The sequence below is a fragment of the Canis lupus genome, chromosome 12, assembly GCF_003254725.2.
Source record: "Canis lupus dingo isolate Sandy chromosome 12, ASM325472v2, whole genome shotgun sequence".
NCBI lineage: Eukaryota > Metazoa > Chordata > Mammalia > Carnivora > Canidae > Canis > Canis lupus.
The window spans coordinates 11,353,446-11,379,519 of record NC_064254.1 but is presented as its reverse complement, the minus strand read 5'-3'; the positions used below and the strand labels follow the sequence as shown (position 1 = coordinate 11,379,519).

Here is a 26,074-nt window from a genome sequence, read left to right as displayed (position 1 = left end):
TGACACATCCACTTTGTATCTTTATAATTAACAAAATAAGGACATTACTGTTGGAGTGGGAGCAGGAAAAAGCAGGATTGAGGAACTGCCTCAACAATCTCAAGGGGATAAACTAGTTTACCTATTGACCACTAGAGAGTGAAAGCACTATTCAGAGGCCACCTCATAATTTAGGAGGCACATTCAGATGGAAACAAAGAAAGCAGTTTTAAGAAAGCTCAATGCATTGACTTATGTCATATGCTCAGTTTATTTTTTTAAATATTTTATTTATTTATTCATGAGAGACACAGAGAGTGAGAGGTAGAGACACAGGCAGAGAGAGAAGCAGATTCCATGCAGCGAGCCTGTTGCAGCACTCAACCCAGGGACCCCAGGATCACACCTTGGGCCGAAGACAGGTGCTCAACTGCTGAGCCACCTGGGCATTCTTCACCTGCTCAGTTTATTTATTTTTTATTTTTTAAAGATTTTATTTATTTATTCATGAGAGACACACAGAGAGAGGCAGAGACACAGGAAGAGGGAGAAGCAGGCTCCATGTAGGGAGCCCGACGTGGGACTTGATCCCGGGACTCCAGGATCACGCCCTGGGACGAAGACAGACGCTCAACCACTGAGCCACCCAGGCGTCCCCATCTGCTCAGTTTAATGTCAATTATTTGAAACTCTCAGCTAGGAACACCAGTTCTGAGCACGATGAAAATTCTCATAAACCAATTTAGGTTGATGAGTGCAGAGCTAGATCAGAAGGGTGAAATGACAGTGAGAAATGTAGTTCACAACTATGCATCTGAAAATGTCACTCTCTGAAAGTAACAATTTCATTCTCAGTTCCATCAAAGGAAACAGTAAGAAAAATTAATATATATAAAAAAATTGAACAGGAAAGAACAGGAAGTAAACTCACTTGAAATGGGCAACTGCTTCAATTACGCTCTCCATGCCAGTCTCCTTGTTCTCCTAACAGCATGAGAAACAAGTAAGTGCATTTCATGTTAACAGTGTCTGCTAGCACGTTGAACATTGTACTTTTCTCTCCTTAGGCCTTAGATAGCAACCCTATGAAGCAGGTATACTATTATCCCAATTTTTATAGGTGAGGATTCCATAGTAAACATAATCATTAATATATAACCAAAGAAATGTATTTTGTAAACTAACACCCAGATTCTATAATTAGAAACAAGTTACTACCCTATGGATTCAAGGTGACAGCTTTCAAAAGGAATTAAGTTAAAAACAACACAAAGTACACATAACATTTAAATAAAATTTATATAAGATATTTATACTATTTCATGAAAATTACACTGATTCCTTATCTATTTTTAGTAAAACAGCATTTCCTAAATCATATCCCATTCATAAAAATATATTAATAGGAATGCTGATTAAAGAATTCTCTGGTCAAAAATATTTGGTAAATATAGTTGCCATCACTTTGTACAAGGTATACTTTAAAATGCTGTTTTAAATTATATTCTTCTTGGGGTGCCTGGGTGGCTCAGTCAGTTAAGCATTTGACTCTTGATTTCAGCTCAGGACTTGATCTCAGGGTTATGAGATTGAGCACGTGGGTTGAGCTCTGTGCTGGACATGGAGCCTGCTTCAGATTCTCTCTCCCTCTCTTCTCCTGACCCCTAAAAAAATTCTTTATAAAGTCCAAGTGAAACTGTAATTGCTTCCTCATCTAACAGCTCAGGATTTATTTCCTGTGTTATAAAGTTTTAAGTAATTTTTATCCTGACTAGATATTTAGTGATATTAAGTAATTATTAATTATTGTTCTTTTGGGATCCCTGGGTGGCGCAGCGGTTTGGCGCCTGCCTTTGGCCCAGGGCGCGATCCTGGAGACCCGGGATCGAATCCCACGTCGGGCTCCCGGTGCATGGAGCCTGCTTCTCCCTCTGCCTGTGTCTCTGCCTCTCTCTCTCTCTCTATCATGAATAAATAAATAGGGATCCCTGGGTGGCGCAGCGGTTTGGCGCCTGCCTTTGGCCCAGGGCGCGATCCTGGTGACCCGGGATCGAGTCCCACATCGGGCTCCTGGTGTGTGGAGCCTGCTTCTCCCTCTGCCTGTGTCTCTGCCTCTCTCTCTCTGTGTGACTATCATAAATGAATAAAAATTAAAAAAAAAAAAAAGAATAAATAAATAAAATCTTAAAAAAAATTATTGTTCTTTTATCATGGCATATAGGTAGGCAGGTTTTTCTAAAAGTCCTTTTAAGACCAGTTTCTCAACCGTGGCACTACTGACATCTAGATCAGATAATTCTTTGTTGTAGGGGATCTGTTCTGTGCATTGTATTATAGGATGTTTAGCTGTATCTCTGGCCTTTGCTCACTCAATGCCAGTAGCACCACACAACCCTGCCCTGAGTAGTGACACTGCCAAATATATCCTAGGAGGCAAAATTGTCTCTGGTTGAGAACCACTGTTTTAATACATATACAATTCCATGTATAGATGAAATGCTAAGCCTGTTATTCTGGTTTTTTGTTTTTTGGTTAGAACAACTCAGCAAAATAAAATTCCAGTTAATTGTTGCATAACATTGTTTCACATATACATCAAACAGGCAAACTCCCCGACCCCTAGCAACTTCAAATACAAAAAAGGAAAAAAAAAGAAACTTTTTCTTGGACTTTTTAAACTATCTCATAAAACTACTTATATTATAGCTAAGTACATGCAAAAAAAAACCTACTGGAATGCTTGGAATAAGACCTTTTCTTGTTGCTGTTTTTGTTTTTACAAGATTTATTTTTTCTCCTTTGAAATTATAATGAACATGGTCACATTGCGAGTAAAGCCAGAAGCAGGGACAGAGAATTCTCCGAAGTCTGGTTTGGTCATCTGAGGAAATCATTAAAAATGGCTCATCCCTAGCAATATGCACACAAAAAAAATGTAAATAAAGAATACAAATTTTTAAGAAAAAAAAGCAGGGCCTTGGAAGTTTTCATTCTTTTTTCCTCCCCTATGGCAAACTTATTTTGTGGTTTTGGTTGGGTTATAAAGACCATGTATCATATGCCGGTAAACCTGATATATATTTTTTAAAGATTTTATTTATTTATTTGACAGAGAGAGAGAGCTGGGGGCAGTGGTGGGAGAGGGACAGGCAGGCTCTCCGCTAGGCAGGGAGCCTGACACAGGGATTGATCCTAGAACTCTGGGATTATGACCTGACCCATAGGCAGACATTTAACCAACTAAGCCACTCAGATGCCCCTAAACCTGATATTCTTTTTTTTGTTTTTTTAAAGATTTTATTTATTTATTCATGAGAGACAGGGAGAGAGAGGCAGACACTTAGGAAGAGGGAGGAGAAGCAGGTTCCATGCAGAGAGCCTGATGTGGAACTCAATCTGGGGGACTCTAGGATCACGCCCTGAGCCAAAGGCAGATGGCTCAATCACTGAGCCATCCCAAGTGTCCCCCTAAACCTAGTATTCTTAACAGAATAACCCAGTGGGGGCGTATGGATTTGTGATTGGGGTATAAATAAAACAAGACTGGCTGAAACTGGTGATAGATTCTGTTACACTATGCTTTCTATTTCTATAGATATTTGAAACTTTTCATAACATAAAGCTTAAAGGAAGTATTACTATGCAACAAATAGAGGTTTAAATCCCAGAAGAATGAATATTAAGGCTGAAAGTTTTAATCTTTGTTTCAAATTTGGGAAAACATTTAAAAAAGCCCAAGGAAATAAGGATCTCTCCTAACTACAAGTGTTGGGTATCTATCTGAAAGCCCCGTTGCTGAAAAATAGTTGGCTAAAGAACCTGTGATCCTGGGACAAGAAATAGTTACAATTAGCCTCTGAATGCTCATGTGAACATTATTTTACATTCACTAAAATGAAAGAGATGGCTTCCTAAGGAGAGTTTTGGGATGCTTCAGAAGGAAAAAGCTCTGAAAAACTTTAGTATCCTCAACATAGCTGAGCAGGTATTTCTTACTTCTCCAATATATTAAGTCATAAAGTTTTATCTTCACCTGTGGTAACTTTGTAGTAAGGACTATAACAAGCCCTGTCTACTGGATACATAACTTCAGTTCTTAAGATCAGGTTTACTTTATTCAGCATCCTTATCTCTTCTAAGAATTCATTGTAAAAGATTCTACTTCTATGCTGCCTACTATTCCTGGTCACTAATACTCTCTTTTCTTTTCTTTTTTTCCCCTAGTATTAACAAAAAAAAAAAAATTAAAGTAACCTCTGTGCCAAACGTGGGGCTCGAACCCATGATGCCAAGATCAAGAGTTACATGCTCTACCGACTGAGCCAGCCAGGTGCCCCTCTAATTACTTCTAGTAAGAGTGACTAGGAATTATATGTGTCCTAGAATTATAGTCTTTACCACTGTGGAAAAGGTATACAGAAGTAAATCTAAACATAATAGCCTAACAGGTAGGGAGGAATTTCCATAATTTCTTTTGTAAGATCCAAGTACTTACGTCTTCAGGTAAAGACTTCACCAATTCACTATGAGCCATAGGTTTGATGCTTAATTGATGGATAATCTCTCGCTTAATTTCATCTGTAGCATTTACCTGTCCAACTCCAGGACTAAATCTCTCTCCTATTGAGGCAGAAGTACATATACACACATTTAACATAATCATAATACTTAAGCAGCATATACTTTTAATTCATTCAACACAATATATTTTTCTTTCTGTGCAGTGGAAAAGTAATAATTAGTTTGATAACAAGCTAGGGTGAAAGCAGGCTTTGGGCAGCAGAGAGAGAACTCTGGTTCCTATTTTGAAAGAATGGGATCAGAAGGCAGGAAGGGATTGGATATAGTCAATTGCTGTACCAGTAGACTGGGAGACTGCTTTTAAGCCATCTGCCACATGGTAGCAGGGAGGGAGAACCTTCCTTTGTCCTTCTACCTAGTGCTAAATAAGATCTCACCTTCTGAGACCTTTGTTAGTATCACCTTCTGAGAGTAGCCAGGATTCTCTGTTCTATGGACTACAGAGTCTAAAATAGCAGAGGAAGTAGAGAAGGTAAGGATAAAAGAATAGGAAAGATGGAGGTGACAGGACTGAAGATATAGGCAATAAGAAAAGAAATCTGCATCTATTAGCCACAAGTCTCTATTAACTTATTATTATCATATCTAAAGCCAAAATGACAGTTCTATAACACAAAACTATAGAAAGAAACATACCTAAGATACAAAGTAACAGTAAATAGCTCCTAAATATCCTATTCTTACTTGCTAACCTCTTCTGTCCTACTTTTTTCTCCCCAAACAGTCTTTCAGATTATTCTGCTTCAGTTATTTGTGCTCTTCTTGTTCCAAAGCACCACAACACTATCACTTTCAGTGCTACAGTAACCAGAAGTGAGAAAGAGATGGATGAATGCTCTAATCTTCCTGAAACTGAAGAACTGCTCAAACAAAAGAAACATAGCTTAGAAATTCGGAACTATTTATCACAAAAGCCAATATAATTGATAAATGTTGCAAACAATCGAAACTTACCAACAATCATTATAATGAGGTATAGCATTTCTTCTATTAGAGTATTGTTTTGCTGAACTACATCCTGTAACAAGTTGGGGGGTTGGGGAGAGAAAGTTCAAAGATAAAAATATAAAAACTGTATTATCTCAGAAAATTAACATATCCAAAAAGAATGAAAGATATTTCTTCAATGATGTATTGTGGTCTTATAAAACATGCTCTTACCTTATGGGTAATCTCAGAGCTAAATCTTTTTCCATAGTCTGGAGTACTGAAAATCTGATAAAGTTCAAAGCGGCTGAGCATTATCATCAGGAAATGATTTGGATCCATCATGGAGACACCTGTCTTTTTTTTTTTTTTTTTTTTTTTTTTAAAGTTTGAGATAAAGGAAAAGAAGGAGGTCAAAGGGGCTACTAAACAATTAGTGAAAGATATTTTGGGGAGCATAAGTGAAAATAGCTTACTTATTCACCAATCCTTATAACAGATGAAAACCCACTTAGCCAATTGCCTACCTGTGGAAGCTATAAATGTAAACAGAAATCTATGCTGGTAAAACAAAACATAGACAAAACAAAAAACCCTTTAAACCTAACACATCAGAATAACATGGACTATATATTTTCTTTTTAATGCTCTGAATTAACTGCAACCCATGAATTCAGTTCTGAAGTTTTTTTTTTTTTTTTTTTTTTTTTTTTTTTTTTTTTTTTTTTTTTTTTTTTTTATTTTATGATAGTCACAGAGAGAGAGAGAGAGGCAGAGACACAGGCAGAGGGAGAAGCAGGCTCCACGCACCAGGAGCCCGACGTGGGATTCGATCCTGGGTCTCCAGGATCGCGCCCTGGGCCAAAGGCAGGCGCCAAACCGCTGCGCCACCCAGGGATCCCTAGTTCTGAAGTTTTATCTCAAGGCTCTCGTCACTATCTAGTAGTGTATGGACTCTGAAAGAAATGCACTATGGCAAAAAAAAAAAAAAAAAAAAAGATGCACTATGGCAATTAGGCTTCTAGTTCTTTTTATTTACATAATATTAAACTCTAGAACTCTCAAACTAATTTTTGGTGATTATACTAACTGAAACAACAGCTTTAAAATGTTAGTTTAGTTTTAATTCTCCTTTAATTCCATTTGTATAAACTCTAAATCAACTTGGATTTAAGTTTATTTTGGGTCAATCATTTTTTAAAGACTGAAAGAGAGACTGTGGAAGAGAACACAAGCTGGGAGGAGGGGTAGAGAAAGAGGGAGAAGCAGGCTGCCCACTGAGCAGGGAGCCTGATGCGGGGCTTGTTCCCAGGACCCTGGGATCATGACCTGAGTCTAAGCCGCTTAACCAACTGACCCACCCAGACGACCTGAGCCAATCATTTTTGAAATTCACATTTCATAACCTTTTCTATGATTTTTATTTTAATAAATAAATTAATTTAAAAGATTTTATGTACTTATTTATGAGAGACACACAGAGAGAGGCAGAGACACAAGTAAATGGAAAGTAGGCTCCCCAGTGGTACTCCATGCCAGGACCCCAGGATCATACCCCGAGCCAAAGGTAGATGCTCAAGCATTGAGCCACTGAGGTGTCCCCTTTTCTACGATTTTTAAATCCACTCAGCAATAACATGGAAAAATTACTATGTGATAAGACTTTGTGCTATGCATAGTAGACAAAAAGGGACTAAGATATAGTTGCCAAGGTTTAACAGAGAGGATAAAAAGTAAATAGGCAACTGTGATCCAGAGCTATGAATGCCATGGTAATCGGGATGAGCACCATGCTATGGGTGTTCCCAAATGGAATACTTAGCTACATTTTTGTGTGTTGGGGAAGGCTTTCTAGAGAAAGTGACACTAAATACTAAGACATACAGGAAAACAAGTTACAAGGTGAACAGAAAAGGAAGGGGGTAGGGTAAGCAAACTAGGGAGCAAAACAAATGTACAGAATTTAAGACTTAAGAGAGAGCACAGGAATCTCAGGGAATTTTAACATAGTTATGTTTCATAAGCCTTGGAAATCAGTTTAAGAGGTTTGGATCTTTAACCAAAGGACAATTAAAAAAGGATGGCTTTCAGGTTTCTGACTCTAATAACTTTATAGATTGTTGAACAATATACCAAGGTAGGAAATCCAAGATAGGAGGAGGAAGGTATGGCGGAAATAAGAGGAGTTAGTTTGAATATGTTAAATCTGACATGTGTCCAGGAAATTGATATGGAAATGTTCTATAGCCTGTTAGTCCTATGATTGGAGCTCAGGAGACAGGGCTAGGCTGGTGTTACAGATTTGGGAGTAATCATAAGTGACGGGGTTCTGTGGAAATGACAAGAAAAAAAAAAACATTCCTTACAACCTGTAAGTTTAATGCTTTTAATTCATTACCTGAAGCATTACTATATCCTTGTCAAACATTTCACGTCTGCATTTCACATTATGGTAGTAATAAATCTAAAAAAAAATTATATTGGGTAATAGGTTTTTATTTGTGCAGCTCTCTCCTCTCCCCAATCCCCAAGAGCACATGAGTTTAATGCAAGTGCACATGGGCATGCACACGTATATACACACACACACACAATGTGGTTTCCTTAACAGTTAATACTGTCTTAGAAGAGATTAATTAATTAGAAATTTCCAGATTTCAATGTTCATTCTATGGTTCACATTTTGCAGCCAACTTTCTGTGTTTCCTAACAAAGTTACTTTTCTGTAAGGTTTATGGCTATGAAAAATGGAAAAAAAAACCCTGCACCAAGCCTTGATAAGGTATAAAAATAAAACCAAAATTTCAGAGCTGTAGTAATAGAACTTTTCTTTGAAGTATAGTTGACACACAATGTTACATTAATTTCAGATGTAAAACATAGTAATTGGGCAAGTCTGTATGTTATGCTATGCTCACCACAAGTGTAGCCACCATTTGTTACCATATAATTTTATCACAATACCATTGACTATATTCCCTGTGCTGTGTCTTTTATCTTTGTGACTTATTTATTCCATAATTGGAATTTTGTACCTTTCACTCTGCTTTACCCTTCTTACTCACCCCCTGATTTCTTCCCCTCTGGTAACCATCAGTTTCTAACGAACTTTCATCTTTTACCACAATTTTATTTAAATAGATGAAATCTGGATTTTTCTTATGTTTTGTTGTTCTAAAACTGTTCTAAAAATGCTCTCAAGTTAAAAATCAAGAAAATTGCGTTCATTTCTATTGTTTCTTAGCAAAGTATGAATAAAAGTTCTAAGAAACTTTTTGGTTTAACATTACATTTATCTTCTCAAACAATTTTAATATACATATACTCAACTTTCAATGACTTATGTACAACCTTCACAGATGCCAAAGGAATAGATGGATTGAAAACTCTTCATAAACTAAAAAATACTTACCTGGTTTACTAGAGAGAAGCCATTTCTCCTCCACATTCCTGCATGTACTTGGGCACATAAAACAAGACATCTAAGAGGGTGTTCTATCAACATGGGTGGGCTAAGTTCACTCTGTATATATTAAAAAAAATAATAATAAATTTAAAAATCCACAAAAATCTCAACTCTTATTATAAAGAAGATAGGGTGATAGGGATGGAAACTTTGTATAAAACAATAGTTAAAATTACTTAAAGCATGTTTGCGTGATGGTTAATTTTATGTGTCAACTTGGCTAGGCCATGGTACCTAGTTTTTGGTTAATGCCAGTCTAGATGTTGGTGCGAGTATTTTGTAGAAGTGACTGATTAGCATTTAAATTAGTAGATTCTAAGTCAAGCAGATTACCCTCTGTAATGTGGCTGGACTTCATCCAATTAGTTCAAGGCCTTATAAGAAATACTGAGGTCCCCCACAAGGATGAAGAAATTCTGTTTCCAGAATGTCTTTGGACCTCAGGCTACAACATTAACTCTTCCTTAGGTCTCTAGTCTGTCAGACTACCACGCAGGTATATTTCAGACTTGCTAGGTCCCATAACTGCACAAGCCAATTTCTTACAATAAATCTTGTTTTTTTTTTCTTTTTCTCTCTCCATACTTACATACCCATGTGCACATGCATGGGCACACAATCTTCTATTGGTTCTGTTTTTCTGGAGTATCCTGATTAATCAAGTTTGTTTTCAAGTGATTTCAAGTTTATGAAACATAATAGGTATTTACTTTTAAATGTTAGTATTACTTACTAGAGGTAGGAGCTCTGGAAATTTATATGCCACTTCACTTTTGCTTAATAATACATGTAAACCTGCATGGGAGAACAAACAAAAAAGTATTTCTACAACTGCAGATCATTTAGAAAAAAGTCCTAAGTATTCACTCAACTTTGTATCTAACTACTTTTTCTCTTTGGGAACCTATCCCATTACAAATTAAGATTAAAAAATAAATTGCATCCATAAATGAAGCTTTTTAAAATGAGATTCTCATGAACCTCTGTATCAAAGGTACACTTAGAGCTAGAATCCTAATTATAGGTACTAATAGACATAGATGACATTTTATAGAAGTAACTGTTAGACATACAAATACAGCAAAAGCAGTTATATAATTATCAAAGCAATTTATGCTATGCCCACTTTAGGGTCATATTTTACTGGGTTGTGGAGTTTGTTCTCATTTACAGTATAGTAGGAGAGATCCTTCTGGCAAGAAGAGAGACTTGTGGTCTGTGCTGATCCTGACCTCAGATTTAAGTTTCCCAGAACTTCCAGCATAAAATCAAAGCCTCTCTAGTTCCCAACTGCAAAGGGCCCTTGAATAGCTCAACCTTGGTTAATTCAGTTAACTAAGAATTAATTGTCCTATTTATGTTGTTGTCTACACAGAGAATGTTTTTTACAATCTTGTCAATAGATGTGGCCATATGGTCAAGTCTGGCTTGCGGCTTTCATACTCACGAAGACCCGCATCATGAGTCTCATTCTAATGACCTGCACTCAACATCTGCCACTTAACCTCCATTAGTACACACTCCAAGTTGTTCTTGAACTGTTTTGTGTATGTTTACTTTAGTAAGCTCTTCAATTAGATTATAAGCATTTAGGTCAAGCTTTATCAAATATAGTCAGTAGAATGCTCAAAAATGTCTACTGAGAAGATCTGAGAGTGATACAGATTTAGGCAGAAATGAGTACATTCTCAGAGTACTGACTGTTTTCCTTGTGGATAACTTTCAGCATTGGCCTCCATCATACAACCAGATTTCTGAAGGCAGCAAAGATTAGTAGCTGAGTTGTAAACAGGACCAACACTCCTACATTCCAGATGAATACTTTCCCACAACACCATGCTTGCCACCTGCTCATATCAAGTATCAACAGGTTCAGTGCTCACAGCACTTACAGAAACAAAACAGGGCCGGAACAAGTTACAGAAATAAGGAATTTCTTCCCACAATCACAATTGCATTCTTAAGTACTACTTCGTTATCCTATTTGTTGCATTAGTGATATTTAGATGTCTAAGTTATCTTAAATCCCCATGACTGCCAGAAGACTGTTGGAATGCTAGGCCCTAGCACCAAAAAAAATGCTCAGAACAATGAAAAAAAAATGCATTCAGAAAAGAAAGGGATTATAAGTCCTTATCCGATGGACATTATAAAAGAATAATAAAGGAATACTAGGAACAGTTCCATGTTCACAAATTTGATAACTTAGATGAAATATAACAGTTTCTTAAAAAACATGAACTACTAACTCCTACAGGGAGAAACAGATAATTAGAACTAACCTATATCCATTAAAGAAACTGATTCAGTAATTAATTAACCCTCCAGGAAAAAAAAAAGGATCAAGTCCATATGGTTTCACTGATGAATTTTACCAAACATTTAAAGAAGAAATGATATCAATTCTCCACAATCTCTTACACACATATGTACACAACCACTTTCACATCACATTATTGAACCACATACCTAAGATAAATTACAAATTCTACAATAAGTAAAAATAACTATCTTTAGAACTCTGTTCTACTCTCAAAGTTAAAAATGGAACTACAGGGAACAGTAGTATGTGAGCAGGGTAAGAATTCCTGCAATCAAGAAATATAGAAGGAAGCTACACTGAAATGAATCTGTAGATAGAGACGGACAAGTGCATAATCAAAGTTTTTAGCTGCTGCAAGGTGGCAGCTTCAAATACTCTACCATGTATATAAAGGGCTTATAAATCAACTACTTATGACTAAAAAATGATCAATCCGATTTGGGACTCACTCTTGACGTGCTGCTTAAAAAGGTTATCAATAAATGAATAAAAAACAGCTTAGAGGGAGAGAAAAAAATTTAGAATGGTTTCAATTTATAAGCAATCAGTAAAGTGATAAGGTGATTTGAACTGTAACAATGCAGACTTTGACTTTTTCTTACTGCATGACATTAAGGAAGCTGCCTCTGTATCTTAGTCTTCCCATCTGGGAAGCAAATGTAATAATAATACCTACCTTATAGGCTGATATGGTAATTAAAGAAGTTAATGTTTATAAAACTCTCAGTATAATGTATAGTAAGTATTCAAGAAATATTAATCACAAACAACAATTTAAAAAATAATTTCAGGGTTCTTTTCTGGGGAGAAATGCTTTACCTGCAAGTAAGCGAGAAACTGGGAGGTGAATGCTAACTTTTTCTTGGGAAACACAGTATCTGATAGTTTCCACTGAATGTCCACAAATGCTTAATGTGATTGGTTGTTCACCATCAGTGAAACCACCATGACACTGCATCAATACAGCAAGGCATTTCTTGTAAGCTTCAATTAACACTTTTTCCTAAAAAAGAGGATTTTCTGTAAGTTACTCAAAAGTTTGGATTTCTACAATATTGAATAAGCACCTCAAATTCAACGATGAGTAAGTACCTCAGACATCAATATAGGCAAAACCAAACTCAATCTTCCTTCCCTCAACTTGGTCCCTCTTCCAGTGCCCTGTCTTAGGGAAGAACATCTCCATATAGCTGTGGAAGTCTAGAAGTTATTCCAGTACTCTCCTTTCTCTCATTTCCCACTGTCCAATCAATAACCAAGCTGGCAATTTCATCTTCTAAATTTCTCTCAAACCTGGCCACTGATCATCTTCAGTAACTCAAAGGAAAGCCAACCATCTATTAAATCCCTTGTTTCTACTCTTGCTCTCCTCCATCTATTCTTACACAGAGTAATTTTAAAAAATATGTAAACTGTATCATGTCACCTTTTCTGCTTGGTAGCTGCTAGTGGCATCCCAAATCAGAATAAAATCCAAACTTCTTTCCATGACCTCCAAGGTCCTGCAAAGTCAGTCTGCCTTTCTACTTTCAACCTCTGTACTCCAACCTGAGCCTTCTCACTGCTCTTTTTCATCACAGAGCATGATGTAGTTGTCTCTCAGTCAGGAATATTCTTTACTCTTTGATCAGTTAACTGACCTATAGTTTATATCTCATAGAAATTTTCTCTTACCTCTTAACTTACACAGGCTCTCATCTAGACTTTATAAAGACAGAGAACAAATGAAATAATTGTAAAGCTTTATTTTTGGATAAATTTCTTTCTTTTTTTACTTTTGGATAAATTTCTAAACTCTTTTTATATGCTCAAAATCTAGATGAGATTGTGGAAAAAATGAAGATAGCAACATAAGAGAAGAAAGAGAGTAGATTACTTCTTCCTCTATTTTCCAATTTTTAAGCCCTCAGAATTTTAACTTTTATGGAATTTATAGGTAAGAGAGGAAAATACGTTGTTTCATAAGGTAAGTATCACCACTATCCTCTCCAAATCTCCTCAGAATTTTCTTAGGAGTCTTTACTCCCCTTCATCCATTTATCTCCTACCCCCACCCCTAGAAGAAACTCACATCTAAAGCACACCAGTCCTGCATCATTGAAATGACATGTGTTAATTTCATTTGTAGTGTGAAGGCTGCCTCCCACTCTGGTTCCATTTCAATATGCTGTCCTACTTGACGTGTAATTGGATCCATTCCCTTAAAGGAAGAGAAAAGATTTTAAATGGATTAAAATTGTATTTGTCCTCTTACATAGAATTTTAAGAAATAATACAGAAAAAATATATATTGATTATAAAAACAAAGTTTTTAACAAACAGCTTCAAGTAGTCTAAGCAGTCCAATTCTCTAAATTACATTTTTATATTAACATTCTCTAAAATATAAATGAGGGGCACCTGGGTAGCTCAGTCGGTTAAGTGTCTGCCTTTAGCTCAGGTTATGATCCCAGGGTCCTGGGACCTAGCCCTGTGTTGGGCTCAGCGGGAAGTCTGCTTCTTCCTCTCCCTTTGCCTCTCCCCCTGCTCACACACTCTCTCTCAAGTGACCACATAAAATCTTAAATTAATTTTGAATTCAATAATCTTGAGTTATTTTTGAGGCAATCTTGTATATGTTTTAAACAATCTTGTATACTTCACTGCAACAATCCTTCTAATTATTTTTTAACTCTATCATCTACAGACTAAACTGTTAGAAGAAATTAGGCTTTTAGGGGATCCCTGGGTGGCTCAGCAGTTTGGTGCCTGCCTTTGGCCCAGGGCGCTATCCTGGAGACCTGGGATCGAGTCCCACATCGGGCTCCTGGCATGGAGCCTGCTTCTCCCTCTGCCTGTGTCTCTGCCTCTCTCTCTCTCTCTCTGTGTGTGTGTGTGTCTATCATAAATAAATAAATTAAAAAAAAAAAAAGAAATTAGGCTTTTAAAATGTTACTGGAATAAAGTTTTCGTATTAATTCCTAATCTGCAACTAAAAGTTCTCACAGACTAAAAGAAAGCAAAAGAACCAAAAAAAAAACCCTACAAAAAATACCAGAAAAAAAGCAAAACAAAAAAATAAAATGGTTTTATAAGAATATACATTTTTGAAATAATTTTATTTATTCATTTATTTTTAAGATTTTAAGAGAGACAGAGATGGGCAGAGGAAGAAGCAGGCCCCCCATGGGGAACCCAAAGTGGAATTCAAATCGAGGACTGTGGGATCACAACCAGAGCCAAAGGCAGATGCTCAACCACTGAGCCACCCAGGTTCCCCTTGAAATAATTTTAACTAAGACTATGTTTTAGAAGCCAGCCTAGTTACCCTCTTGGTGTGTCAGAGCTGATTAGATTACAGAAAATAGAGGACACATCAAGTACTTAAAATGACCAAAGTTTCTACAGATAGAAAAACATATAAGTATTATAATAAATTAAATATCCATGAACCACCACCCAACATAGAAACTACAATATTTTCCAAAAATGATTAAGTAGATTTTTGCTTATTTCTTGCTTAAGAAAGCCAGATAGCTACTAAAAGAATTACAATGGAACAGCTCAGAAATTTGGGGATGACATCCACCTTCTTACAGTTAAACTGGTTAAATATACCATTTGGCCTTTTTTTTTTTTTTTTTTTTTTTACCAGTTGGCTTCTGTTTCTAGATTCTCTTCTGTATTAGGTGTTTCCAAAAAAGAGAATTAAACAGAGGGGAGCAAGTTCTATACTGTATTATCTAAATATTATATCAAGGAGAGAATTATGGAAACATTAAAAATAAAAATTAAACATAGTTAACTTAATAATACTTTCACTTAATAATTAAATTAATACTTTTACTTAAGCATATTAAAATATAGTATATTAAAATATAGTAAACTTGCAATCCTCAAAGAAAGAATGTTACTAGTAACCCAAAGAACAACCAAGTAGAAAAGAACAATAGATGCCAAAACTTTTGCTTGGATGTCATTGTTCTACATCTAAGAGTTTCCAATTAAAGACAAGCTTCTTGCTCCAAATTGTAGTCATCCAAATTATTCTTTTGGAAATGTGCCCCAAATGAAAAAAACACCTAGATAGAAAGATGTTAAGTTTAATGAACCAAGAAAAAAATAAAAGGGAAGTGCTCCTCATTAAAATGTTCCATTTATACATACCTGCATACATTTGAGTAATTCCAAAAAGGCATCAAATCCTTCTAGGAACTTCTGCCTCAGATCATCTGACCATTCAGTTGGTTTGCTAATTAACACATACCTGAACAAGATAAAAATAGCAATGAACATATGGGTAAACACTGACATATTAAAAGATGCAGGTGGCTGAGACAATTAAACAAAAGCTTACTTGAGATCAAAAATAAGGCTCTGAACTCTCCTAAACTTGAAGGCTTGTAAAGCAGTATATCGTTCAAACTGAAATCTGCCCTGGGCATCTCGATGTCTCAAATGATCCATAAAAGTCTTAATGATGATGGTCATCAGGTTTTCTTCTGTGATAAGCATCCGAGCCTAGAACAAAGTGTATCAGAGTACATTGGTAATCAAAACCTACTTACTAGAAAGCTAAAAAAAAAAAAAAAAAAAAAAAAAAAGTCACCACCACTGGTTAGCTCTTTGAAGTTTAAACCCTTTCCAATGTAACTATATAGTATTATAAATGCATTACTGTGTATTTTTAAACAACAATTACTTACTCCAACTGCCAAGTGTATGAAGCAACAATTATATCAGGGAGAAAGATGCCAGAATATTAGGAGACAGATCCAAGACTCATTTATTCAAAGACAATTCAGGGTAGGGGTCTGAACCAGGCTGCAAATTTTTCTTAACTGAGACATTTAGACACCTATAATGGTATGGTATAATTATTCTAGAATCCAGAGGTTCCTATCATAGATTCATTCTGTAGAACTTAGTATGAAACTGTATTTCCTCTTAATCTCCTTTTAAAATTTATTTTAAAATTTGTTTTTGTTTCTACGTATATATATTTTTAAATAAGCAAATACATATAAATGATGCAAAAAAAGAACATACATAAAAAGTCTCCTAGCTCCCAAAGTCCCCCTTGCAAAGGCAATCTCTGTTAGCAGTTTTCTTGCATATTTTTCCAGAGATAGCATGTGTGTGTATAACACATACATATATATATGTATATACACATGTATATACGTTTATAATATATGGGTTAAGTGCTACTAAGTAGATAAAAGTATATATATATTTAATTATATCCATTTCTTGCCCTCAAAGGATAGTATATTATAAACATTATTTACACTGTTGTTTTCACTTTATATATTTTGGAGATTATCCCATTATTGGTTCATGTATAAGAATTGCTCAATTCTTCATAATTCACCAGGTATGTTTTTCTATCATACTTTATTTAGTTGGCAGGCGCTTACTGGTGATATGTTGTGACATTTGAGTTTTCTCCAGTCTTATGCTATTTATTACAAAAGATATTGCAACAAATATTAGCTGTGTATGATTGCAAGGATATTTATAGAATAATTTTCTAGAAGTGGAATTACTAGGTAAAAGTGTTCGCATATTATAAATTTTACTAATATCATTAAATTGTCTCCACAAAGAAGCTTACCAATTTCTATGTCCATCTACTGCGTGTGCCTTTCCCGTCATGCTTTCAATAACACAATGCAACTTTAAACATTTTGATCTTTGCCATTCTGATGGTTTTAACTTGAATCATACTTTGAATGAAGTTGGACATTATTTATAACAATTTGCATTTCCTTTTCTGCTCCATAATAGTCAGAAGGTCTAATATTATTTGAATTCTTCATTATCACTCTGCTATAAAAGATCATGTATTTCCCCTACTTTTCTAGCCAGCTAGGTTCTTTTTTTTTTTTTTTTTTTCCTAGCCAGCTAGGTTCAAGGGTATTATTGGTGTTGGGGGACTATTTAACTAGGTCTCTTATTAACTAGCAGTATAGAAAGTTGCATCAAAAAGTAGGACAGGGGTGCCTGGGTGGGTGAGTTGGTTGAGCAGCCAACTTCTTCATTTTGGCTCAGGTCACTGTCTCAGGGTCATGGGATCCAGCCCCATGTCAGGCTCCACACTTCTCTCCCTCTCTCTGCCTCACACCAGCTTCCAGTGCTCACATGTACTCTCTCTCTCAAATACATACATGCATGTATCTCTTAAAAAGGTGGGGGGGAAAAAGGTGGGCAAAAAAGCTCAGAAGACAGAAGTCTAACAATATAGTAAAGTTGTGTTTTATTGTAAAAGTTAAGTTCTGAGGTCATAGGATAAGGAGAAAATCTACAGTTAAATATTCCTTTGAAAACTCAAATGTCATCATCACATTGCCAGGACATAGGCCCTAGGAATCCCCAAAGTCAACAGGATTAACTTCTGTTCATTTTCCTACACAGTGAAGACTAAGGATAAGTTTGAAGAAGAGATATTGATAGGTTAAGATAAGAGGATATTCCTTTTCGTTTGCATATTTGTTGATTTTGAGAAACTTAAATGAGTATAACGCAATTTGACCCAAGGAAAATGTTCTGTAGAGCCTGCTTTACAAGACTTATAACCAACAGTTGAAGGAAGTTTGGTAGAGACAATTTAATATTGGTGGAATGTAAATCTCACCAACTAAGGCATTTATTTAGCATTTTCAGTTTCAGATGAATGTTAAATCCACTATGTAATTTTGGATTGGATTCTAATTGTCATGGGTGCCAACTTAAAAAACAACAACAATGATTAGACATCCATTAGTACTGTCTCATTAAAACAGGGGTGTTTTTCAGGAATTTTTACTTCTAAAAAGAAAACTAAAGAAAGCATATTTTCCAAGGTTACAATAGAAGAGAAGGACAAAAAACTCTAAGTGCTTGGCTTTATCACCTTATGATTGTTACCTACTTATTAAGGTAATCTTCAACATTAAGTATCTAATATTATTATACAGTTCTAGTACTTCTTATCATCCTAAAAAACTGCTTGACTTTTATTTATTTATTTTTAAAAAAGATTTTATTTATTCATTCATGAGAGACACACAAAGAAAGAGAGAGAGAGGTAGAGACACAGGCTCAGGGAGAAGCAGCTCCATGCAGGGAGCCTCACGTGGGACCCGATCCCGGGACTCCAGGATCACGCCCTGGGCTGAAGGCGGCGCTTAAACCACTGAGCCACCCGGGCTGCCCCTGCTTGACTTTTAAATGCCTATAGTTCACTTTGCTTTAAAATATACTATTGCTACTTACCTTAATTACAATTGTATTTGTCTTATGTAATTTGTATTCAATTTTGTGTTGCAAGGCTCATTACATATCTAACAATATACTCAAAATGGGCCATAGGCCCCCCCCTCAAGAATCTGAAAAACTTTATTTTTATTTTTTTAAAACTTTATTTTTTATAAAGATTTTATTTACTTATTTTGAGAGAGCGAGCGAGCAAGCAGCAGGAGGGGCAGGGGCAGAGGGAGAGAGAATCCCAAGCAGACTCCACTCTGAGCACAGAGCCTGACGTGGGGCTCCATCTCACCATCCTGAGATCAGGACCTGAGCAGAAACCAAGAGTTTGATGCCCAATTGACTGAGCCACCCAAGCACCTCTCTGAAAAACTATTGAAAAATAATGGCCTGTGCATATACTTTTAGTTAAACTAAACATGATAGAGCATACAGGGTAGTGCTGACTATAAATTAGGGCACATTTAATAAAAACAAATTAGAACAAGATATTGTAATCACTTGAATTATTAGTACTGGTTCTTGATCAGGCTATTTGTAAGTGAAGACTGGATTTTCAGTTAACCCAAAAGACCAATATATGAGATTTTATCACTGATAAGAACACTTAACTAATATCCAGGCAATTGATTGTTAAGCAGGGTTAGGCAGATTAATGAATAATGCTGCTTTTTCAAATAAACTATACATGTACTCTTCCTTCCAGTCATGATGGATTAAGCTTGAGACTGACCAACATTTACCCTAAGAACAACCAGAAAAGATCAATTAGGAAAAAAAGTTTGAAATCATTAGAGAGCTGCTGAGGCAACAAGGATTCAAGGGGATAAAAGCATAGAGAAGGGGAATGGCAGAGGGCACTAAGCCAACATCCTGCAGCTGCTTTTCCTTCAGCATCTGACGTTTTTGGGAGTAGGGCAAAACAGGATTGAAGATCCCAGGAAGGAGTCTGAAAAAGATGCTAATAGGGAGAGAAATCTGAGATTTTAGCTGGTGTGGGAAGTGGGGCGGCCAGGATTCTAGTGAGAACAGAAGGGTGGAGATGGAGTCCAAATTTCTTCTAGTTTTCCCCATAAGACACCTACAAAATTCTGAAGCTGTACAGGCCAGAAGTCTAAGAGCAGACAGACTAGAAGAGCAAAGGAGTGATGTGGCAGTTTCAGCAAACAGAGGAAAAAAAACAAGTTCAGGAACCTAGAGAGGAAAGGAACTCTAGTGAACACCCTAGACTCTTGACTGGGAATGTCACAGGGGTGAGGATGACCCAGAAGACAAAGTCTTGCCAAAATAGGGGCACCTTGGGATGCCTGGATGGCTCAGAGGTTGAGCATCTGCCTTTGGCTCAGGGTGTGATCCCAAGATCCAGGATCAAGTCCCCCATTGGGCTCCTTGTGGGGAGCCTGGTTCTCCATCTGCCTATGTCTTTGCATCTCTCACTGTGTGTCTCTCATGAATAAATAAATAAATCTTAAGAACAAAAACAAACAAAACCAAAACAAACAAAAAAACAAAACAAAACCAAAAAAATCAAACAAACAAACAACAAAAACAAAACAGGGGCAACCTGGGTGGCTCAGTGGTTGAGCATCTGTCTTTGGCTCAGGTCATGATCCTGGAGTCCTGGGATAGAATCCCGCACCAGGCTCCCCACAAGGGAGCCTATCTCTCCCTCTGCCTTTCTCTCTGTGTCTCTCATGAAAAAATAAAACCTAAAAAAACCCCAACAACCCAAAAACCAATAACCTGGAGTCATGTCAATTTCTAACTGGATTAAGGTGACTGGCCTCACTCCAGCTGCCTAACATGAAGGAGAATTTTCTTAGGAGAAAGATATCATGCAGTGTCTAAGATTTTTAATAAAAAACATCCTATCAGAAGGCAATGAGAAAAAAGGAATAGGGCAGAAACCATATTTGAGGAGAGAATGACACTAAAACTTCCAAAACTGAGAAAGCCATCAGCCTAGGGATACAGTATCTACCAACACCAATATCTTTTTTAAATATATTTTATTTATTTATTCATGAGAGACACACAGAGAGATGCAGAGACACAGGCAGGTAGAGAAGTAGGCTTCAGGCACGAAGCCTGATGTGGGACTCGATCTCCGGACTCTGGGATCACGCACTGAGCCAAAAGCAGACACTCAACCACTGAGCCACCCAGGCGTCACCCAACTCCAATATGTATAAATATAAAGGAAGCCAAACCTGCATAAATCAAAGCAACACTGCTGAAACCGAAGACAAATGTCAAAAAAAAGTTAAGCATTTCAAATGACTGAAAATTACATAGGGCAAAATATAAAAAAAAAAAATCAAATAGGAATAGAACTACAAATGATCTAGATAATGACATTATCAGACTATAACTTTACTTAAGATTTTATTTATATATCTGTTTTGGTAGGGGGTAGCACATGCATGAGAGTGGGGACGGGGAAAGGCAGAGGGAGAGAATCCTAAGCAGACTTCACATTGAGCACAGAGCCTGAAGTGGGACTTATCCCACAACCCTGAGATCATGACTTGAGTTGAAATCAAGAATCCGAAGCTCAACCAACTGAGCCACACAAGTGCCCCAAGACCATGACTTTAAAGTAGTTAAGAGGAAAAAAAAATAGTTAAGAGGGACGCCTGTGTGGCTCAGGCGGTTGAGCTTCTGCCTTTGCCTCAGGTCGTGATCCTGGGGTCCTGGGACAGAGTCCTGCATTGGCCTCCTGTGGGGAGCCAGCTTCTCCCTCTGCCTATGTCTCTGTCTCTCGTGAATAAATAAAAATATCTTAAAAAAAAAAAAAGTTAAGATTTACATTTTCAGAAAATTGAGGAAAAATGGAGAATTTCACCAGAAAACTGGCATCTTAAAAAAGAATGGATTTTTGCTTCAGAAATCAAGTGAAAGTAGGTGTAGTTTTCTTAGTAAGTACACCTAACAATTCCGGACATTATAAGCAAAACAACACCATAAGATTCAGAAAGGTGGCCAGAAGAAGGCAGACTGGCTACGGACCACAAAGAACACAAGAAGACAGAGTTCTAAGAAGCTAGTAACCCAAAAATGCCAACGAGCACATATTTTTTAAAAAGTCCCAATAAAAGCCTGCTTTGTCAGCCACAGGAAAGAAGTAACCCAGTAGGACAGAAATTTTCAGACAGTAACTACACCAGCAAAGGCTGAGTGGGGAAGCCTAGACTTCCACTCTTCAGAGGCTGAAACATGGTGCTTGCTTACAATGTCACGGATGCACGCCATAACCGTTCATGGACTAGCAGCCTGCAAAAAGCTTGTTGTCAGTTGTGACAAAAAGATAAATCAATTAATTCTTAACAGTTTAAGCTGACATTTTTTCCTCATAGCAAGAGCTTTGCTGAGAGCAACAATGTGTTGGTTCAGTGCAGTACATATTGTTTATCCTGTCACTACTGACACTTTGAGTAAAATGCTTTAGAGTCACCTTTACAAGAGTACTAAGTGGGATCCCTGGGTGGCGCAGTGGTTTGGCGCCTGCCTTTGGCCCAGGGTGCGATCCTGGAGACCCAGGATCGAATCCCACATCAGGCTCCCGGTGCATGGAGCCTGCTTCTCCCTCTGCCTATGTCTCTGCCTCTCTCTCTCTCTCTGTGACTATCATAAATAAATAAAAATTTAAAAAAATTAAAAAAAAAAAGAGTATTAAGTGAATATAAAATAAACAAGTGGGCAGCCCCGGTGGCGCAGCAGTTTAGCGCCGCCTGCAGCCCAGGGTGTGATCCTGGAGACCCAGAATCGAGTCCCACGTTGGGCTCACTGCATGGAGCCTGCTTCTCCCTCTGCCTGTGTCTCTGCCGCCGCCCCCCCCCACCCCCGTTGCTCATAAATAAATAAATAAAATCTTAAAAAATAAAATAGAATAAACAAGTTAGTAAGGGGGAGGGAGGAATTACTGTTTAATCCAAAAGAAGGTAAGAAGGAAGAGAAAAAGAAACAAAATAGATGGTTCAAACAGAAAAAAATCATAATGTGGCAAATATAAAGCCAAATATATTAGTGATTACATTAAATGAGCAGTAATTTGGTTACATCATCAGGAGTATCAGATTGGGTAAACAAAACGTAAATACATGCTTTAAAAAAGTGACATAAGTTTAATGTAAGTGTACAAAAAAGAAAAAATGTGGAGTGTTTGGGTGGCTCCCGGCTTGGGAGTTGGTTACATGTCCAACTCTTGATTTCAGCTCAAGCCATGATCTCAGGATTGTGAGATCGAGCCCCATGTTGGCCTCTGTGCTCAGTGTGGAGTCTGCTTGAGATTCTCTACTCCTCCCTCTAACCCTCCCTCCATTCCCCACTCTCTCTTTAAAAAAAAAAAAAAAAGTTAAAAATGTTAACAATGGAAAAGACAATACTATGCAAACACTAACCAAAAGAAAGGAGTTGTTGCTGTAATATCAGATAAATTACTTCAAGTCAGAAGCATTATCTGAGATGAAAAAAGATAACTTAAAATGATAAAAGGGTTAATCTAGGATATAATTCTTTATTTGTATGTACTTAATCACATAAAGATATATAAAGCAGATAGATAAAAACAGAACTAAAAGGGGAAAGACAAATCCAACAATCACAGTGGGAGACTCTTAAGATTCTTAATAGTTGAAGGAACAAGTAGACAGGAAATTAGTTAAGTACATAAGACTTATACAAAGAAAATAAACAAACTTGACCTAAGGGACATATAGAAACACTGCACCCAATAGTAAGAGAACATATATTATTTTCAAGTCCACATGGGACATTTACCAAACTGAAAACATTCTGGGCCATGAAGCTAGACTCAACAAAGAACTGATATCAGCATTTTCTCTGACCCCAGTGAAACTGAGCTAGAATTCATAACAAAATAATTAGAAAATGTCTAAGTGTTTTGAAATTTAGCAATATATTTCTAAGAAGTGTAATCACAAAAAAGAACAAATGGATCAAGGATCAATGGATCATGAAGGAACTCAGTAAATTTTTTAACTATTTAATAAAAATAGGATATAATAAAATTGTGAGGTGTAGCTAATATTATGCTTAGATGGAAAATTGGAAAATTAGGCCTTAAATGCACTTATCAGAAAAAAAGGCTAAAAGCCAACAATTTAAACATCTATCTCAAGAAACTACAGAAAGTATGGCAGTCATCATGTGGTGAATAAAAGCAGGAATCTTTCTCATTCCTGATCTCAGGGGAAAAGCTGTTAATGGTCAGTATTAAGTACAATTTTTGCTTTAGATTTTTATTTTTTGTTTTGTTCTTAGGTACTCTATTACATTAAAGTTCTTTTTCATTCCCAGGTATGAAGTATTTTTTTGTTTTAAATTATGAATGAGTGTCTAATATTCATTAATTCAGAAAAAGCATTTGATATAATTTTTTTCTATTAGTAAGGTAAGTTATGCCAACTGATTTTTCCCCTCAAATGTTATACTATTCATAACTTGGTTATGATGTATTACCCTTTTTCTTTTTTTTTTCTTTTTTAAGATTTATTTATTTATTCATGAGAGACACAGAGAGAGACAGAGGCAGAGACACAGGCAGAGGGAGAAGCAGGCTCCACGCAGGGAGCCTGATATGGGACTTGATCCCGCGGCTCCAGGATTATGCCCTGGGCCGAAGGCAGGCACTAGACCGCTGAGCCACCCAGGGATCCCCTATTACCCTTTTTCTATATTACTTGATTTGATTTGTGCAAGCTCACCTGTGAGAAAGATCAGATGGTATTTTTTTGTAAATTGCTTTATTGGGTTTTGGTATGAAGTAACAGAGAACTCAATTAAATTGGCCAGTATAGTCTCTTTCATTCTTTTCTGAAAAAATTTATGTCTTGTAGGGATCATTGCATCAGCTAATTAGGTTCTTCACACTCATTTTTGCCCCCTGTCAATTTGTTCTCCAAATTACAAACAGCATGATCTTGGGATGTCTGGGTAGCTCAGCAGTTTAGTGCTTGCCTTCGGCCCAGGGAGTGATCCTGGAGTCCCAGGATGGAGTCCCACATTGGGCTCCCTGAGTGAAGCCTGCTTCTACCTCTGCCTGTGTCTCTGCCTCTCTCTGTGTCTCTCATGAATGAATAAATAAAGTCTTTAAAAAAAAAAAAAAGCATGATCTTTTAAAAATCACAAACATGATGATGTAAATGACACTTAAAACTCAATGTTTTCCCATCCTCTTCAGATAAAAATCAAAATCCTTCACTTGGCCTATAATACCTCAGTGTGGATAAAGACAGCTTCTACTATACTAGAATATATCTTTGAACATAAAGGTAATCTGGGGAAAAATACTCGTTAAAAACAAATGAACAAATAAACTGGAAAATGTACCTTGTAGGAAAATAACCTCAGAATACTCTTAAATTTGTACAATTTGGCACCCGCCTTCATTTCTGGTCTCATTTTATTCCATGTTCAAGGATCTTCAACTGTGCTGGCTTTGTTTCCTGGATAGGAACTTTATTTCAGCACTTCTCAAGTGCTGGTCCCTTTAAATGAAATTTCCTTCATATGCCCACATAAAGGTGCCTTCCCTACAGAATTTCTATCTGCACTTTGGGAAAAGATCAGCTCTCTCTATTCTCTCTCAAAACAACCAAATTCTTGTTTTCATTATAATTTTAATGAACCAGTTCTATGAGTCTTTCTCATTATTTTAAGTTCCATGAGGGCAAGGACTGCATCTTTTTTTTGTTTTTGTTCACCATTGTATTCCCAAAGCTTAGAATTGTGCCCAATAAATCATAGATGCTCAATACATTTTTGTTAAATAAATTAAATATGCATTTTAATTACTGAATAGCACAAAAATATAGTGATGTCTCCCTGAGGAACTAGTAAAACTTAGTACAAGATGATCCATAATCATTGTGATTCTATTGCCTTAGCTACCCTCTCCCTTATTGGGTAGGTGGTGGGGGCGGGCAGCTTCCTAAAATGTGAGATTCTATATAATATGCTGTTTCTAATGGATAAATTTGTTAAACCAATCAGCTTAATTTTTAACTCACCAGTTCAAAACCTCAGGGAAGTAGTATTAGAACATACAGATTAAGTTTAAATGACTTTTTTGTCTCTAGATTACATACTGAAGGCTATGTTCTAGCATGGTCAAAAGTGTCTCAAGTCCCAACACCCGTTAATAAAATATTATTCTATTCAGGAATATATAGATCTTCATTTTCTATTATTTTAAGACTTTAATTTTTGTCAATGACAAACAAGAAATTCTTCTAAGTCTTTTAGTACTTACAAGTGAAGGGACCGTGAATATCTGAACCGAGAGGTCTGCGATTGAAAACTCTCTGTCGTGGTCATCTGTCACATAATCACTCTGCAAACGCTCATAGTTCTATTAAGAAGGCAAAAAAAGGCAAGGAGTGCCAGCTATCAGTTACAAAGAAAAGGCAAGCACTACTCACCAGAGTAGGTGCGGTGAAGAACTGGACAGACAGAGCAGTCACGGACACTGCTCGCTCGTGATCATCCTCCATAAAATCTCTCTGCAACTGCTGGTAATTCTAAACAACAAGGGGGAGATTCACCTCTAA

General features: G+C 36.7%; 1 protein-coding gene across 7 annotated transcripts in view; it reads right to left on the bottom strand.

Annotated features, from left to right (window-relative positions):
• The window catches only part of UBR2 (ubiquitin protein ligase E3 component n-recognin 2), a 129,675-nt gene that overhangs the window by 36,902 nt on the left and 66,699 nt on the right, over positions 1 to 26,074 (bottom strand). For 6 of the 7 annotated variants that reach the window (XM_025418801.3, XM_025418803.3, XM_025418807.3 and 3 more), the window contains 12 exons: positions 25,777 to 25,875; positions 15,613 to 15,776; positions 15,423 to 15,522; positions 13,348 to 13,476; positions 12,096 to 12,279; positions 9,687 to 9,748; positions 8,900 to 9,010; positions 7,886 to 7,951; positions 5,722 to 5,844; positions 5,515 to 5,578; positions 4,475 to 4,599; positions 911 to 963 (listed from right to left, as the gene is read on the bottom strand). In XM_025418801.3, the coding sequence (XP_025274586.1) occupies positions 911 to 963; positions 4,475 to 4,599; positions 5,515 to 5,578; positions 5,722 to 5,844; positions 7,886 to 7,951; positions 8,900 to 9,010; positions 9,687 to 9,748; positions 12,096 to 12,279; positions 13,348 to 13,476; positions 15,423 to 15,522; positions 15,613 to 15,776; positions 25,777 to 25,875 (1,280 nt within the window). Of the gene's footprint in view, positions 1 to 910; positions 964 to 4,474; positions 4,600 to 5,514; positions 5,579 to 5,721; positions 5,845 to 7,885; positions 7,952 to 8,899; positions 9,011 to 9,686; positions 9,749 to 12,095; positions 12,280 to 13,347; positions 13,477 to 15,422; positions 15,523 to 15,612; positions 15,777 to 25,776; positions 25,876 to 25,945; positions 26,045 to 26,074 lie in introns of all 7 variants that reach the window. The other variant, XM_025418802.3, reaches the window with a different exon arrangement.